The 19,060-nt window shown below is 36.9% G+C and overlaps 2 protein-coding genes across 2 annotated transcripts in view; one reads left to right on the forward strand and one right to left on the reverse strand.

Annotated features, from left to right (window-relative positions):
- The first annotated feature begins 1,830 nt into the window (after positions 1-1,830).
- Positions 1,831-17,101, forward strand: LOC127638022 (very long-chain specific acyl-CoA dehydrogenase, mitochondrial-like). Its single transcript, XM_052119373.1, has 20 exons — positions 1,831-2,091; positions 2,313-2,379; positions 4,436-4,510; positions 4,979-5,051; positions 5,166-5,230; positions 5,381-5,515; positions 8,330-8,474; positions 8,688-8,817; positions 10,609-10,734; positions 10,911-11,109; positions 11,334-11,438; positions 12,335-12,421; positions 12,553-12,615; positions 13,060-13,161; positions 13,246-13,343; positions 13,461-13,533; positions 13,792-13,864; positions 13,950-14,022; positions 14,112-14,187; positions 14,997-17,101. The coding sequence occupies exons 1-20, from the start codon at positions 2,018-2,020 to the stop codon at positions 15,132-15,134; spliced, it is 1,977 nt and encodes a 658-aa protein (XP_051975333.1). The 5' UTR covers positions 1,831-2,017; the 3' UTR covers positions 15,135-17,101.
- The window catches only part of LOC127637985 (integrin alpha-X-like), a 41,395-nt gene continuing 37,909 nt past the window's right edge, over positions 15,575-19,060 (reverse strand). Inside the window, exon 30 of the mRNA XM_052119329.1 lies at positions 15,575-18,995. Coding sequence (XP_051975289.1) covers positions 18,828-18,995 — 168 coding nt within the window. The 3' untranslated portion in view covers positions 15,575-18,827. The remainder of the gene's footprint in view (positions 18,996-19,060) is intronic.

The raw sequence follows: 19,060 nt of genomic DNA on the forward strand, positions 1-19,060 counted from the left end.
GACAGTCAAGTGAATGTTCAGTGAGTCAGGTCCACTCGGCTGTATCGAGAGCATCACACAATGACTTACTCATTCCATTGACTTTATAAAGGACATTGCTTGCTGTGGGCATGTAAATATTTTGCAGCCATCCTTAGTATCTCTTCTCAATTTGGCCGGGAACATCAGTGCAAAAGTGACCTTCCGTTGATGTAAGAGTTCTGGGAACAAAAAATGTTGTGGTTCTTCCAAGGAAGCTTTAATTTACTCCTCACGTAACACCAGAATTTGGCCAGAATTGATCGGGACCTGTCTCCCTCCGCGGATCTTCGAGCCAGAACTCTGTGAGCTGGCTCAATTTCCAGCTTATGGCCGGTTATGTCGAGCAGACTCTGGAAGAGCTTGTCTAGGAATTTCTCCATATCTCTGCCTTCTATGTTGTCAGGATTTCCAACAGTTCAGATGTTGTTTCACCGGTTACAATTCTCAAGGTCTTCCAGCTTTACCCAAATGCACTCCAAGTCCACCTTGGTCGCTAGTGGATTAGCAGCTAATTCCCTCTCTGATGACTCCAGATAATTGACGTCCCCCACTCTTGTAACCAACTCAGAGAATACTCAACGTATTACAGCAAGATCCTCCAAGTCAGCAATAACCTTCCCCAGCATTGCCAACATGCTCGACATTTGACGCTGAATCTCTCCCACCGCACCATCCAAACGGAGTCCCCAGTCTGCGGCCCTGTTAGGGGTATAAGCTTGGGCACATGAGTGTCTTTTAATGTCTCCCGAGGATTTTGAATTCTTTGACATATTGTCTTCATAGAATAGTTATGGAACAGGGTGTGTAAAATGAATGACACAAAAAGTATTAAAAACTAGCAAAGTGTGCAGAGCTCACCGTTCACGTCCGACTCTCGCATGGCACCACACGACTCCCCGCAAAGCTGCCTAATACCTTACAGATATTGATAACATATCTTTAGATTTTGTTATTAAGTATATGTTTAATGAATTTCAATTTTGTTGTCTTCGCATGAATAGTAATGTTAATCATTAAAAAAAAATATATATATATCTTTATAACTGTATAAAATTTTATAAGCATACTGTATAAACTTCTTCAGTTCTAAACAATATAACAATTTTACATAATATGATTGAACATTAAATATTCATATCTTGGGCCCTATTCGATTGTCTGGATTTCATACATTAAGGTATTTCTTTATATTACACATAAAAAATAATTGATATATATTAGAAACTTTATACAATGCAATATATGTATGTTTTTAATTATACATAAACCAATGGTTTTAATTTGCTCAATAAATATAATTATATATATGATTTATTGAAACATTTTATTATTTAAAATGTATTATTAAATATAATTTGGTCAATAAATATTTTTCCGATAAATATCGATGGCTGATAAATGAATGTATCCCTAATAAATGCTATAGATTTTTTTATTTTAATTTTTTTCACATGAAGGTGTAACAAGAATGACCCATTGCAGTAATGATAGTGAGATTTATTTTTATTATTTACTTTTTTTGGATTACATTCATCAGAATTGGTTTAAAAATATGTTTAATTATCATGAAAATAATTTCACTATCTATAAAATCTTAATTGACCTTCAAATAGGCATAATTTAAGACGTATTCTTGGAAGGACCACTACATTTCCCGTGATGCCTCTGACTGCACTCCATGAAGATGACCGCTTCCTTTGCGATCTCATAGATGTACGTTCACTAGAACTGATCTCTGTTGACCGCAGAGAAATACGGTCTGTCAATGAGGCTGTCAGATCTACGATATTGAGCTCTATGACCGAATCGTTTCCTTCACGGAAAAGCGTCTATATTTCACACGTTACACAAGCGGCACAACGGCATAGATACGGTACATAACCAGGACGTCAGGACGAGCAGAGATCAATCAGAAGAGACCCAAACAGTGATATAACACGACTGTAACTCTCTAGAAGAGCTAATATCCCGTCCAGAAGCGTACAGATTTAAAAATATGCTCGTTAGCAAACTAGCTTTGAATCCCGCCTTGTGCGGCACAGCTCTCCGCTTCACTACTGCAGTCACTGGGTGAGTTTTATTGGTTCATTTAGCTATTTAATCATTATATTACAAAGTAAATATGCCAATATACTCATAATAAGCATTCTAAACTACGATAGCCTCCGTGGGCCCATACACACGGCTGACACTCAATGAAAAACATAACAGACAGTTAGTACTTCATTAAGGCAGCGACATTGTACGAACTGTTTTTCTGTTGCTAAATGTTTCTTTTTTGTCATTTAAAGGTTTCAAAGGCATGTCGGCGATACAGCCCTCAGAAATGCTCGCTTTTATGCGACCCAAACCGCCGAGGTAAAGTATCGAGTTTATTTACGATAGTTTGCAGTTGCATGAATGTATCATTAAACTGGTATATATTTAGTTGTATTCTTTTTATAAGCCAAGTTTTATAAACTGTTGTATCCTTTCTACTTTTCCAGGTAGCATTTAACCTAAATAAATATAATGTAATTATCCGACACACTGGTACATGATTGAAAAGTCAACACTGATGTTTAATGCTGTTCCGGTATTTCCGCCAATATTATGAGTATTTTGTGTATGTGTGGTGCAGCATACGTCATAAAGTAGGGGAAAGTTCATCCACTACACTGCATGTAGACCAGAGGTGGCGACAATCTTCCAGTCTATATTTAATGTCAACCTCACAGTCACCACATTCTCACATGCTGCACATTGTGATCTTCACAGTTGCATCTTTTTGTGTATTTCTCATGTAGAGTGGACATTTGAATGTCATTGCGTGAAAAGATGACGACATATCAAACCAAGATTAATCTGCAAACAATTATGTTTGACGTTTTCACAGAACCAATTCCTCTTAGCCGTTTTTGCAATGACTTTACCAACTGGTGTCAAGGTGATTTTAGTGCATGCATGAAGTCAGTTTTCAAGTTCACAGAGGTGTCCTGTCAGAGTAACCACAGGTGTAGTTTATCACATTAACTATGAACATGTTCCACTAAAACTTAACAAACTTTTTTGCTTGTTCTATCTTTCTTACAGGACATACTACCGGGTTTGCAATTTAATGCAATCATATTTGTACATTTTAATGTGTTTAATATACGTAACACTGGACACATCTTTTGCACCCTTTTGAAAAATTGTACAGACTGATATTCAGATTACCAAGTAGATTGATAATTCATAATAGAATACATTCAATACATTGTTGTAAACAATACACCATTATAAATAAATATAACAATACATTATTAAGTAGGATTTGTTTTAGCTATCAGCTAATTGGCACTAGGTGCTGTTTAATTCTCACCAAGCGCCCCACCGAGAGCGAGAACCACATAACAGTGATTTACGTTTTACCAAATGCTTGAGTAAAATACACTGGCAAAATACAACCAGAACTATATAAATCATGCTCATTTTTAGAACTGTCAATCGATAAAATGTTTCAATCGAAGTAATTACAGGACATGAAGATTAATTAAAGTAATCAAAATGAATCGCATTTATCAATATTTGCTGAGAAATGCCCCAAATAAAGGTAATTCAATATAAGTAATACATAATCATTTAAATAATCATATAGATAATAATTAAAAATAAATAATACAGATATTCAGATTAAGAAATATACTGCATTATTATAGCAGATGAGTAAATCATTGATAATACAACACAAAAAGTGGCTTTAGAAGCAATAATATTTTGTTAACATTGTTGTTTTATTCCCATAACATTGAGCATAAGCCTAGTCAACAGCAATCCAACAGCTAATTGGTTGGGCGTTCCAATTTCTTCCATTCATTTTAATAGAAGTGACCCATCTCTGCTAAATAGTCTCTGGCTTCATCTACCTGTCAAGAAGAACAAACAGGTCCTCCTGTGTAACTGGCTGCACAGTTTGGGGGCTTTGTTGAGGCACGTTTACTGCCCCCTGCTGGCGCAGCTTGTAGCAACACAAAGTTACAGCTTGAATTGCTCCAATGGTAGGAAAACGCATATTTTGATTATGTAATTTATATAGGGGCCAGGTGGCATGATTAATTGCGTATGTTATTAATACGTTATTTATTATGTAACTAATCATTTATTTTTCTTTGTACCCTAGTTAGAGTTTGCAATCCATACTTCTCAGTTAAGCTGTATGAAAAACACAGTTTCTAAATTAATGCACCTATGCTTGGCCCTTTGATTTATAACACTGCAGGTGTTTATTATAATTTTTTAGATGCTGACATATCCACAGCTTAAGTTCACTGTTCATGGCGTTCTTCATTTCCAATATTTGTACTTTTTATATTTTTAAAATACTTGTTTATTTCTGTCCCCAAAGTTATACCATCTGCTTCTGTGTTTCTGTTTATCTGATCTGTTTCTGTAGGCTGTGCTGGATAAGGCAGAGGTGGGCAGCACGAAGGCAGTGAAGGCTAAAGCTGAGAAGGGCATCGAAGCTGTGGTAATGTTCTCTTTTTAAGTTACTGAGATAACCTACTCTCAGTTACTCCAAAGCAGTGGATGGTGTGGTTATTTGTCATTTAGCAGATGCTTTCTGAAGCAAACTTTTGGATTAACAATGCACGTCTTTATCCATTTAGCTCTCTTGTAATGCGGTAGCACTTTATATTACAGTACTGTTCTACATTTATTCACTACTGTATATCATTTTAACGTTAACGTCAACTACGTTAATTACTATGTACTAAGCCTAACCCCAACCCTAACCTTAACCCATATTATATATGTTTATATACTGAAAGTACACGTACTGTACAATAACGTGCAACCTGCAATTTTTATATCGGATGTTTTGGTTCTTTCCCACATGATTCAGATCTGAACCTTCAATAGGATAACTTAAAATAGAGCATAAGTGCCACAGATATAAGACATAGTTTAGTAACCATTAACTTTCTTTTTTCACTAGGAGTCCAAATCTTTTGCTGTTAACATGTTTAAGGGACAGATCACCACGGCACAAGTCTTCCCCTATCCTTCAGGTAAACAGTTGCAGCTAACATCTATCATACCATTGAAAAGCTAGTAGATTCTCCAGATGTTGCAGTGATAGTTGTGTCTGATGCAAATTGGGTTGTGTTTTGTATCTATCATAGTGCTGAATGAAGAACAGACTCAGTTCCTGCAGGAACTGGTTCCTCCAGTCACAAAATTCTTCAATGTAAGTTTTAATATACTCTGTTTAACTGCATTAGCCTAAAATGAGTTATGCATTGAATAATTAAAATGCACATTTATCTAAGGTCTCTTACAACAAAATATTATCTAGGTGTCCTGTTGAGTATTTCTCTTTCTCTGTGTGCATGTGTAGGAGGTGAATGACCCAGCGAAGAATGACGCTCTGGAAATGGTGGAGGATCACACTATGGAGGGGCTGAAGGAGATGGGAGCCTTTGGGCTGCAGGTGCCCGCTGAGCTGGGAGGACTGGGACTCACCAACACACAGGTAAGATAATTTGGATAAAGAGACATTTATTCAGATTTGGGCTGGGTGATGTATTATTGAATACTTACACCAAACACTCCCAAAAAAGGGAAATTGTAAAACTTTTTTTGCTGGGTCACAGGAACTTATGGTAAGATGACATCATAATAGCTCGTAATGTAAAACAATGAGATCTTTATAATGACAGAGCAGGCTGCATATATGAAAATACACAGAAATACAGTATTAGTTCACACTGTATATCTTCTAAAAAGTACATGTCAGAATTTTAAAAGCTCTGTGATTCTTTTACTTTTTTATAGTGGGCATGAATAGAGTCTAATGGTGATTGAGAGAAATACCTTAAAAGCCTATTATATCATATTTGATGCATGTGATTTCAACATGCTTTTTCAAAAATCTATATACAAAATCTTAACTAAGCACAAGTTGCATATATTCAGCAAATACAATTTTAATATATCAGTAACAATATAATAATTACTGTCACTTTTACTTTATCAAAATAAGCTGTAATTTATCCTAAAATAAGAGTAATTTTTTGCGCAAGTCCGTCGCCTTTTTAAATAGATCGATATAAACATTGAAACCACTTGTTTCACAAATAACCACTAGATGGTGCCATAAAAATGTGAAACTTGCATTCCATATGCTTTTTGGCTTTTCAGCTTGAACAGGAAGTAAAAGTGGATCCGTCAAAAGATATGAATCATATTTGATACTTGCGTCATAACAGGGTTAAGAGGTCATTGTACTATAAAAACATCCTGTAAGTTTCAGAACTCAAAACGTACTCCTCACTGGGAAAAGAGCATTTGTTGAAACCAAGCTGCAAAAACTACTCATTCTCTACTTCCTCCACATTGTGATGTCACACTGTAGTAGTGAATCATATCAAAAGCAGAGAGCCAGTCATAACAGTGGGTGTTGAATCTCATGTCTTAATGGAGAAGCAACACCAAAACCGAGAGGGTCAAAAAGAGGGTGGAAAATGATCATGACTGTTTTTTTGTGTAACTGTTTATAGTTAGGCATTGATAAATTGGTGCTTATAAATATTACATAATTTTTTTAAAAAACAATGGAAAATTTTATTTATGTGGCATCAATAGCGGTTCGGTCCAAATTGATGGTTCCTGAAAAATCACATTTTAAAGCCATTTCAGATTAAATGCATAAATATACATAAATTGAAATATACATACATGTATACATAGTATTCAGTATGTATGATCTTATGTCTGCATAGTTTTATAAATTTGTATCTTTATAGATAATTGATATAGTATGTTATTATGTAATAGTTACTTTACAGTATATTAGATACATGTTGGTAGATTGTGACCATGACCAATGTACAGGTGAAACTCGGAAAATTAGAATATCGTGCAAAAGTTCATTAATTTCAGTAATTCAACTTAAAAGGTGAAACTAATATATTATATAGACTCATTACAAGCAAAGTAAGATATTTCAAGCCTTTATTTGATATAATTTTGATGATTATGGCTTACAGTTTATGAAAACCCCAAATTCAGAATCTCAGAAAATTTGAATATTGTGAAAAGGTTCAGTATTGTAGGCTCAAAGTGTCACACTCTAATCAGCTAAACACCTGCAAAGGGTTCCTGAGCCTTTAAATGGTCTCTCAGTCTGGTTCAGTTGAATTCACAATCATGGGGAAGACTGCTGACCTGACAGTTGTGCAGAAAACCATCATTGACACCCTCCACAAGGAGGGAAAGCCTCAAAAGGTAATTGCAAAAGAAGTTGGATGTTCTCAAAGTGCTGTATCAAAGCATATTAATAGAAAGTTAAGTGGAAGGGAAAAGTGTGGAAGAATAAGGTGCACAAGCAGCAGGGATGACCGTAGCCTGGAGAGGATTGTCAGGAAAAGGCCATTCAAATGTGTGGGGGAGCTTCACAAGGAGTGGACTGAGGCTAGAGTTACTGCATCAAGAGCCACCACACACAGACGGGTCCTGGACATGGGCTTCAAATGTCAAACGTCTTACCTGGGCTAAAGAAAAAAAGAACTGGTCTGTTGCTCAGTGGTCCAAAGTCCTCTTTTCTGATGAGAGCAAATTTTGCATCTCATTTGGAAACCAAGGTCCCAGAGTCTGGAGGAAGAATAGAGAGGCACACAATCCAAGGTGCTTGAAGTCCAGTGTGAAGTTTCCACAGTCTGTGTTGGTTTGGGGAGCCATGTCATCGGCTGGTGTTGGTCCACTGTGCTTTATTAAGTCCAGAGTCAACGCAGCCGTCTACTGGGACATTTTAGAGCACTTCATGCTTCCTTCAGCAGACAAGCTTTATGGAGATGCTGACTTCATTTTCCAGCAGGACTTGGCACCTGCCCACACTGCCAAAAGTACCAAAACCTGTGACGTCAAAAATATGATGTCAGCTAGGTGGTACACCTGGAAATCTTCAGACAACTCCAGTGTGTGTTCGGGAATATATATTAAATCTCAGTGAACCTCCAGTGTCTGGATGTTTATATGACTCTGTACACTTGATCAAGAAATTGCCACACACCTTACGTACACCTTAAATGTCACAGGAATTTACCATGTCAGTTTTATCCCGTAAATGTGCCTTTTCATGCAGTGGATATATAATGAATATTGCCAAAAAGGCAATCACCCAGCCCTTATTCAGATTAGTCCATCCATCTCATTATTATTCTTTCTGACATTTCTGTAAATTTTTTGTTTTTCTTGGATCTTTTCTATAGATGTTTAAAATTACAGATAGAGATGTAAAGTGAGTGGAAGAGACTGATTGAACCTTTCTCCTTGTCTTTATCTGAAGTATGCCAGGCTGGTGGAGATTGTGGGCATGCATGATCTGGGTGTTGGCATTACACTGGGTGCCCACCAGTCAATCGGATTTAAGGGCATATTGCTGTTTGGCAATCCTCAGCAGAAAGAGAAATACCTGCCCAAACTGGCATCAGGTGAGTGGCACTGTGTGCGGGTCATACTTAAGTTTGTAAATTCAATCAGATACACTGTTCCTGGCTCACACTGCTTCCAGTGCACATTACATGTTATTTGTGTAATTATATGTGTCTGGTAAGAAAACGTCTGCAAACAATATGTTTGTTCTGTGCACTGCAGACTTAAAGAAATGACCCTCCTCTTTCTCTTGATCTATTTCCATCACTTAGGTGAGACAATAGCAGCGTTCTGTTTGACAGAACCAGCCAGTGGTTCTGATGCCGCGTCCATTAAGACCACAGCCGTGCTCTCTGACTGTGGGACATACTACGCTCTCAATGGAAGCAAGATCTGGATCAGGTCAGTCTGTTACATTCAAGAAACAAATGACAAATGATCAATAACAATCACAAGTAGGTATTAACATCAGGGTCATTTGATGAAATAGGTGAAAAATTGTATTTCTTTAAAATGTTTAACTTTTATAGGAAAAATGTCTTTAAATGTAAATACTTAACAAAAATTTAAATAAATGATCAAGCTAAATTAGTGTAAATAAGGTATTATTAATGTACTCCAGGACTATATGAATCCGGGAACCTTGTGAAACAGGATAGTTATGATGGTAGCAGGGGTAACACATATCCTGGGGATACAACTTGAAGTCTTATTAAAAAGACAACATGTCAGCTTATCTTTATATATGTATAAAATAAAGATATTGGGCTCTAGTTTTGTAATCGCTATGACCGCATGCAAAAACCATGCACAATGCCTAATCTAATTTACATTAGAGTGCTAATTTTAAGGGCAATTTTTGTGCCAGTACAAAGCGCAAGTGGCAATGGGTTGGAGTGTTTGCGCTGTCTATGGGTGTATTGTATGTTTATGAAGTGGCACAAAGAGCTGTTTTCCTGTGAAATAGGTCCTTGTGCTATGAGGTTTCAGAAGCACATCTATTATCGCTGCAAAATCAAAGTTCCCGCATTTGTAGTTTGGAGATTCCACCAGCAGGTGGTGATAAAGTTATGTCCAAAATATAGTGTTACATTAAATGATGTCCCACACAATCATTGTTTTAGCCATTTTATGAATAAAAAATGGATGAGATTTCTGTTACTTTCTAGAGGTCATGGTTTATTTTTCATCATTATTTTTATATTAACAATTATATTTATGATCTAATTTGTATTGGTATTTTTCCATCTGTTGTCATAGTGATTTTTAAGTTTGGGGAGTTGGTTATACACACAGTTATTTTGACCACTTCATTATTTTGATTAGTTTGAAATGTTTCAACAAATTAATTTAATTTTGAAAGCAAAATCAACTGGTGAAAGTGAAGTGCATGCAAACAAAATAAGATCCCTCGATCCACTATCAAACCTGGAAGGCCGTTATAATCACTATTAATACTAGCCATGACTTTTGACAGAAGATCAATTTGATAGATAATACTCACATTTTCTATAATTTAATGAAGCTTAGATTCCGATGAGAACATTTTTCTTGGTGCAATAACCGCAGAAAAAGCTCAGAATTAAATTGCACTTGACGCAGCCCATTAGCGTTTTGCACATGTAATTTCGCCAAACCCAGTTGTGTCTAGACCTATTATTGATGCTTGCACGAAAATAACCAAAACTTAATGGCCATGCCCATTGACTTTGCGAAAATGACAAGTCTTTCTAGCAAGTCAGTCCACTGTCAGCCATCTTTGGAATGCTTCCGGGAGGCTATTTCCAGTCATGCCAGTACAACTCCTCTCTACTTGAATGGGGGAACACAGAAATAAAAATAAAAAAACGGTTGGTCAAGATTACGATCAAAGAGCATATTTTAAATCAGCAGTAAAATCTGACAAAACTGGGATCATAAATTGTGCTTCTTTACCTCATTTTATGCCAGACAATTCAATTTTCCTGGCTCGTGTAGCTAATTCTCATGCGCTCGAGTTGATTGACAAGAGATGTCTGTATCTAAAAGGTGATTGACACTCTTACCTGTAAGGCTGGACTTCTTTTCTACATCCGTTGACCGTGAGCTCCACTATTCACACATTTGATATGGAGGGACTCAAAATGCACATTTTGTTGAATGATGCACTTGAAATGCATATCTCTTTTCTTTTACATAATCACTCTTCCACAGTAACGGTGGGCTCGCTGAGATCTTCACGGTGTTTGCCAAGACCCCTGTGAAGGATGAGAAAACTGGAGAGATGAAGGACAAAATCACAGCTTTCATCGTGGAGAGAAGCTTCGGAGGAGTCACACAGTAAGAGTGGAAAAGGAAGGATAGATACTGTAGATAGATTAATGTAAAAGAAACCAGAAGAAATGTTTTAATTTTTATAAATCCAATCCAAACTAGTCAATTTGAGAAATGTCTAAACACCCATTTTTGGCAATTTCTCGTTCAACCATACAAACGTTCTCACTCTCTCCGTGCAGTGGTCCTCCAGAGAAGAAGATGGGCATTAAGGCGTCTAACACCGCAGAGGTGTATTATGAGAATGTACGCGTGCCTGTTGAGAATGTGCTGGGGGAGGTTGGAGGCGGTTTTAAAGTGGCTATGAACATCTTGAACAATGGGCGTTTCGGCATGGCTGCTGCACTCTCTGGAACTATGAAGGGAGTCATTGCTAAAGCGGTGAGTGTGGAGAAGATAGAGGTGGGAATCTTCAATTTCTTTAAATATCTGATGGACAGTCAGGTCTACCTCCTTTTCTTTATCCACTCCACCCATGAACTACAGTCAGACCTGTTTATCTTCACTCCTTTTGAATTCAAAACATGTTGCATTGTGCCTGATTTAGAAAATGTGTTATCTTTTAACCTTGAATTTTAAACCGCACTCATGCTTGATCTCCTCAGGTGGATCATGCTGCTAACAGGACTCAGTTTGGAAGTAAGATCCACACATATGGTGCTATTCAAGAGAAGATTGCACGCATGACTGTCCTGCACTATGTCACTGAGGTAGTAACATGACTGTGTTCAATGATTTTGCTACATTTTAAGGGATAGTTCACCCAAAAATGAAATTAATTTACTCACTCTCATGCCATCCCAGATGTGTGTGACTTCTGCTGAACACAAATGAAGACTTTTAGAAGAATATTTCAGCTCTGTAGGTCCATACAATGCAAGTGAATGGTGATTTTAGAGCTCCAAAAGGCACACAAAGGCAGCAAAAGAGTAATCCATATGACTCCATTGGTTAAATCCATGTCTTCAGAAGCGATTCAATCCTCCTTTTTACTCTAAATCTTAACACCGGCAGTCTTCTTGGCGATCGTGATTTTAAGCTCAATTACACTTCCTAGCACCATCTAGCCTTCTGTTCATGCATCAAGCACTAGGAGGTGCAATTGAGCTTGAAATCATGATAATGTGCTGAGACTGCAGTGGCAATGAAAAAAAAAAAAAGATGTACAATGAAAAACAAAAGTTATGATTTGGTCTGTTCTCAAACAAATCAATTAGATTGCTTCTGAAGACATGGATTAAACCACTGGAGTCATATGGATTAAATTTATGCTGGTTTTATGTGCTTTTTGGAGCTTGAAAGTTTTGGTCACCATTCACTTACATTGTTTGGACCAACAGAGCTGAGATATTCTTCTAAAAATCTTCTTTTGTGCTCTGCAGAAGAAAGTCATACACATTAGTGTGAGTAAATGATGAGTGAATTAAATTTTTGGGGTGAACTGTTCCTTTAAGGGATGTGTTCAGACATAATGCCCCATGGCCTTACAAGGGCTCATTCAATTAGAATTTTAAGTCTGAACTGTTTTGAATATTGTTTATGGTTGTGACTTGTTATTGTTGCCTATTTAATCAATGCCATATTTTGTATTACTCTTCTCTCTCAGTCTATGGCGTACATGGTCAGTGGGAACATGGACAGTGGAGCTTCAGAGTTCCAGATTGAAGCCGCCATCAGCAAGATCTTTGCATCTGTTAGTGTCATGATTCAGAATGATTAACTTCTTTATCTAACTTAACATGCCGATAGAAGACACTTCGTTATTTCATGTGTTGCATGTTAATCTAATACATTTGAATAATATCTGGTTATGCGGATATGCAGGAGGCAGCGTGGGACGTTACAGACGAGTGCGTCCAAGTGATGGGAGGAATGGGCTTTATGAAGGTGAGCATGAAAGAGGAATACAAAAAGGATGATACTGTTAAATGTTTGAATACGATTTACTCGAAAAATCAGGTCAAAGTTGGTTTTGGGAACACGGTAGCCTGTTTGTTGCTGTTGTAAGCGGTCTACCAGAAGTAACAAGCTTGAGTAAGATGGTCTTCCAGGTCAAAACTAGGTCCACAGGCTGGCTGTTTAGCTGATCAACCATCTAGACCAGCCTGGACCAGTTAGAAACCATGAAAAACCAGCTGGTTTTAGCTGGATTTTACAGCTGGGTAATAACTAGTAGAGTGATCCAGCTGACAGGTGTGTGTGTGTGTGTGTGTGTGTGTGTGTGTGTGTGTGTGTGTGTGTGTGTGTGTGTGTGTGTGTGTGTGTGTGTGTGTGTGTGTGTGTGTGTGTGTGTGTGTGTGTGTGTGTGTGTGTGTGTGTGTGTGTGTTCAGGATGCTGGTGTTGAGAGGGTAATGAGGGATCTGAGAATCTTCAGGATCTTTGAAGGGACCAATGACATCCTGAGACTGTTTGTGGCTCTCAATGGCTTCCAGGTACACTCAGAACTCATGCATCATTTTCTGCATCCTTCAAATGTCTTTCTCATACATGCATTAATCTAAAGTGTAAATGTTCAGAATGCAGGAAACCATCTGAAGAATTTACAGAGAGCCCTGAAGAACCCGCTTGGCAATGCTGGACTGCTCACAGGAGAGATGACTAAAAGAGCTAAGAGGTTTGTGTACTTTTACTTTCTAATAATGAAAAATTAAAATTACTTTTATAATGTATTTTTATTGCGAAAAATAATAAGACAAAAAGTCTTATGAAAATCCCTGTATTTTTCCCTCAGGATGGCAGGTATGGGCACAGGGTTGACTCTGTCTGGATCAGTTCACCCAGAGCTGTCTCACAGTGGAGATCTGGTGAGAAAAACACTTGCTGTATAATGTTCAACATACAGTTTGTCCAAGAAGCACCTGCAATATGTGAAAATATCTCTCCCTTACAATAGAGTGCCAAAGTATTACCATATTTTTGTCCGCCTGTCTGTCTATCAACCTCTTTATTTATCTATCTATATTTTATCTATCTATATTTTTATCTGTCTTGTCTATATTCTGCTTGTCTGTATTTTATTGATTTTATCTGTCTGTCTGTCTCTTACGCTCTCATCTTTTCAGGCAGTGAAGGCTGTAGAGCACTTTGGAGTGACTGTTGAAGAGCTCCTGCTGAAACATGGCAAAAAGATCATCAGTATGAGAAATCTACTATGAGGATATAATGATTGAATTCAGTGATCTGCTGGAGTGCTCATTACACTTGTTGTGTTGCATTACAGATGAACAGTTTGTATTGAAGAGAGTTGCAGACAGTGCCATTGACCTGTATACTATGGTTGTAGTGCTGTCTAGGTAAAGCGTACTGTTATATACAATCACAATCACACATGCATAATGTTTAATTGTCATTGTTTGCTAACACATGCGTTTGTCTCACGTAGGGCATCCCGTTCACTCAGTCAGGGCCTCCCATCGGCACAACATGAAAAGATACTGTGTGAAACCTGGTGTATGGAGGTAAATGCTTAGTGTTAAAGGAATGTTACATGTTCAAGTTAAGCTCTACCAACAGCATTTGTGACAATGTTGATTACCACAAAAAATGTATTTCGACTCTTCCCTCCCTTTCTTTAAAAAAAAAAAGTAATAATGGAGTTTAGAGTGAGGTACTTACAATGGAAGTGAATGGGGGACATTTTTGGAGGGTTTAATGGCAGAAATGTGAAGCTTATAATTTTATAAAAGCACTTCTCTGTTCAAACTCTTGTATTATTTGAGCTGTAAAGTTGATTTAATTGTCACTTTTATAGTCGTTTTAGGATTTGTTGACATTACATTGTCATGGCAACAAAGTTATAAAATTGTCAGTGACTACAGGTTAGGAAGCGATTTTGTCACACTAAAATCATGTTTACATGCATATCCTTTATGCCTTGTAGCTAAACTTAAAACTGTGAGCTATTTTAACAAAAACTGTCCCCTTTCACTTCCATTGTAAGTGACTCACTGTAACCAGATTTGTACTTTTTTGAAAGAAAAGGAGGGAAGAGTCAAAACACATTTTATTGCTAGTTAATATTATGCCACAAATGCTGTCGATTGAGCTTAACTTGTGTTGAACCCAGAATATTCCTTTAAGGAGGGACGAGTTGACATTTTTGTGCAAATCAACATTATGCCACAAATTCTGTATGTAAATTGAGCTTTATTTGTATTGAACCTGGAACATTCTATTGATAGATGTTGTGTGAGTGTCTGGTGTGTTTCCCATCTTGTTTGCCTTATTTTTATTCTAACTGCATCATTCTCTTTTTTTTTTTTTTCAGGCACATGACAGGATCATGCTGAATGTCAAGACTCTTAAATCCAGCTCTAGCAAACAGCTCTTCAGAAACTTGAGAGACGTCTCCATGTCTGTGGTTGAAAATGGTGGGGTTGTGGCCCCCCATCCTCTCGGCTTCTAAACATGCAGACGCACGTGAAGAAACAACTAGCCTTTCATCAGCAACATGACAATGCAAGCTTATACAGTTAATGTGTTATGCGAAATTCAATTTACTGTCTAAATTTGAACCCATTGGACCCTTATACGATTCCATTTATTGAAAAACCTTCTTTCAGTTCATCTATTCAGTGCCTCTTACGAAATGCTAATTTAGAGCTAACTGATTTAAGCAGCTTATAGCTGACATGAAACGGTGGAAGGGCAGGACTTCATTTTATCCTTTAGAAATTGATTGATGAAAAGTGGACAGGTGGTTGGAGGGGCTGAAAATAAGAGGGATTGGTAAAGGAAAAGGAAATACATTTCAGCAAGTTATTACATTTTGATGAAAGATTACGATAAAGACTTTATTTCTTTGGAATAACTTGATACATGGTATTGGCATTTATTGTAATGATGTCACAATATCTAAGGATGTACATACCAACAAAAAACTACCAAACAGTAAGTACAATGGTCCTTTTTTTTTTTGGGATATTTCTAGTTAAGAATGTGAGCTGAATGCTTTAATTGAACAAAGTGCTTTCTAATTTTGACGTTATTGCTCCGCTGTAACAGTATAACAGATTTTTAGTCAGGCATTATGAACATCTATCCCTTGGGGTCCAAGGAGATTATAGTTTTGATAGGGGGTTGAATTTTGCACAACACAGACTGCCGGTTCAGTTGTATTCAGACCCATTCTAATTCTGCAATAGTTCAATGCCTTAAAAATTAGCCTAGCTAACTGTAATATAACCTGAATGCTAACCTGCATGTAATTCGCTCTTTGCTATGGTTTTAACCTTCCAGCAGTTTGTAAATGTTCATTTGTGTTTAGTTATTTTGGCATACAGATATTCACAGGTGTCTCAGGCTCAGCAGGTCTCTTCTCGACCTCCTCTTATTTCATTGAATCTGCACATATTCCTGTCATTTGATCACCATCTCTTCCAGGACAATGCCATGATTTCTTGTTTGATTTGATTTCTCATACACCCGAGTTTAAACATTCATACGTTTACTCGTGTCCACACTGCACAAAAGTGTGCCTGGCAACTAGAAATACCAGGGACTAAAAATGCAACGTTTTTCATTTAGGTTCTGAGCAAACACAGTATATTTATTTTGTTCCGGTTCAGAAGTTCTGCAGTTTCCTTTTCAAATGGTAACCGGTTAGAACAAAATAAAAGAAATGTTAATAATGTTCTTTTTCAAATGACAAAGGGGTGGGTGAAACACCAGTTGCACTGTTGCCAGATCTTCCAAGATTACAAGCAACCTGGTCTGAAAAAACAAGCCCAAAATCAGCCACTTGCCTCTCAAAAATAAGCGAAAAGAAGATATTAAATGTTTTCTGGTGTGGTGGATTTCTCAGCATAGAAATAATAACAGCATACAGTTAATTACCAGTTAAGTATAATTTTAATTACAGATCTGCTTATTAGTCAAATCCCAACAGCATCAAATCTGTATTAATGCATCATATCTAACAATAATTCACTGAAGACTTGGAAACAACTGAGAAATGTACTTTTAACCTCTAATACATTTTTCATTGTATCTGGATTAGCCGTGCATGTATATGTACTAATTATACATTGTTGTTAAAAAGGTCTTCATTCAATGCTTCATCCGCAACGTGCATTAAGGCAAATAAATGTGTGATGTTGCGGTTTCCTTCATGATCAAATCACATGTTTTTTCAGGCAACATGAAGTGTAGTTCCAAAAATGTACTGTGATAAACCCTTTGACTTCATAAAAAAATTACCCAGTTATAACTGGTTACTAGCATTTAAAAAGAAAGTTTTTACACTGGAACATCTGAAAATTACATGGTAACCATTTTTAGTCCCTGAGAAAAAGGTTTTTCATATTTATGTAACAACAGATCAATGCTAATGGATTCAGTACAAAACAATTAAATAAAATCATGTAACATGTTATTTCCTTTTGCACATTCATCTGTATATTAAGTCCTCAATTAATAATAATAAAAAAAAAAACAAGCTGCAGGAAATAAAATAATTTTCACATCATTTTCTCACCTTTGTGCCATCCCAGGTGTGTATGAATTTCTTCTGCTTAACTCAAATTAATATTTTTAGAAGAATATTTCAGCTCTGTAGGTCCATTCAATGCAAGTGAATTGTGATAAGACCTTTTGAAGCTCCAAAAATCACAAAGGAAACATAAAAGTAATCAATACAACTCCAGTGGTTTAATCCATGTCTTCTGAAGCGATTTGATAGATGTAAGAAATAGAAGAAATATTATAGAAGTCCTTTTTTTTTTTACTCTAAATCTTCACTTTCACATCTGAAAGTCACATATGGTGCCTTAGTTTTAGGTTTGCTTTATGTGCTTTTTGGAGCTTCAAAGTTCTGATCACCATTCACTTGCATTGATCTACAGAGCTGAAATATTCTTCTGAAAATCTTCATTTGTGTTCTGCAGAAGAAAGAAAGTCATACACATCTGAAATGGCATGAGGGTGAGTAATAAGAGAATTTTCATTTTTGGGTGAACTATCCCTTTAATACATGTACAAACTTCGAAACTATAAATGGTACAGTGTCCAGTTACATCCAAAGAATCGAATTAAATATGAACATGATATTTTGGCTTTAAAGGGTATTTTTTGGCTCATAACAATCTTCAATATAGTGTTAAACTGCCCCATCCTTTAATAACAGCCTCATTAACTTGATAATGTATTCATGTGTCTCATCAAAAAGCTACGTTGGTTCAGAATCGTTTTTTGCTAGGGATGCACAGATACCACTTTTTCTCTTCTGATTCTGATATCGGAAATCTCAGTATTGCCCGATCCGATACAAGTGTTGTTGTTTTTTTTTGCATAAATGGTTTAGAATATCTTTACATATTAAAGAGAACCCCCAATTAGTTCCTCACAATAATGTAAAGATATACAAACCTCTAACTACACATTATTTCAATATAAATGTACAGCTTATTAAGATACACTTTATTATTAACTAGTATGTTGGATAATGTAGCAGCTAAATTAACAGTAATTCCAGTGTAAGTCATCAGCAGAAATGAAGCCATAAAATGCACCTCTAAGCCATTCTAAATGCATCATATAAGTGAACCGAACTATTGAGCATCTACATCTGAGATGTTGTACGTGAGCAGCGCTCAAATATTGTGCACCGCGTGAAGGCTAAAAATCGCCACGAGTGTGTGTAAACAGAGCAGCGCCATTCACTGACCCGCTGGATATTTACTTCTTAAACACAGTCTTCAAGTGGCTTTGAATAAAATGTACGAGTCATATTAACTACTTTACTGGTGTTTTAATGGTTCTTTTGTCCTTTTTGAGCTTGACAGTAACTAACACACAGTATCGGATTTGGTTTCGTCATACTGATCTGTTTAAACATGTCAGTATCGGAGCCGATATCGATCCAGCTATCGGATTGTGCATCCCTAGTTTTTGCAGCTTAGTTTCATTATACTGTCTTTTTGGACTAGCAAGGAAGTTTTGAGTTCTTAATATGTTCATAGTATGCCAACCTATTTTATCTCAAAAGATCAAGGGATAATGGAGATTGTGTTCCAAGGCCTTTTCCAGACTGGTGAACTCCGTCGGAACAGTGAAAACAGGTCATAATGGCTATTCCTCAGTCCTCAAGAATGAGTGCGAACTACAGTACAGACTTCTCTTCAGTGATGTGTCCAGCTCCTCCATTAGCCTCAGCAGGGACTTGTGATGTATTTTGGTCAGCGTTGACTGTACTAAATTCATCCTCACCAGCAGATGGCGCCACAGGGTTGTCTTGGTCATCAGTTGGAAATTTTTGGAAGAAACCCCTCTGATGCAAAATCCAGGCAGTGAAAATAAACAACAGAATCAATTAGTATACAAGAGTAGCTGAAC

Source organism: Xyrauchen texanus, chromosome 4 (genome assembly GCF_025860055.1).
Source record: "Xyrauchen texanus isolate HMW12.3.18 chromosome 4, RBS_HiC_50CHRs, whole genome shotgun sequence".
Lineage (NCBI taxonomy): Eukaryota > Metazoa > Chordata > Actinopteri > Cypriniformes > Catostomidae > Xyrauchen > Xyrauchen texanus.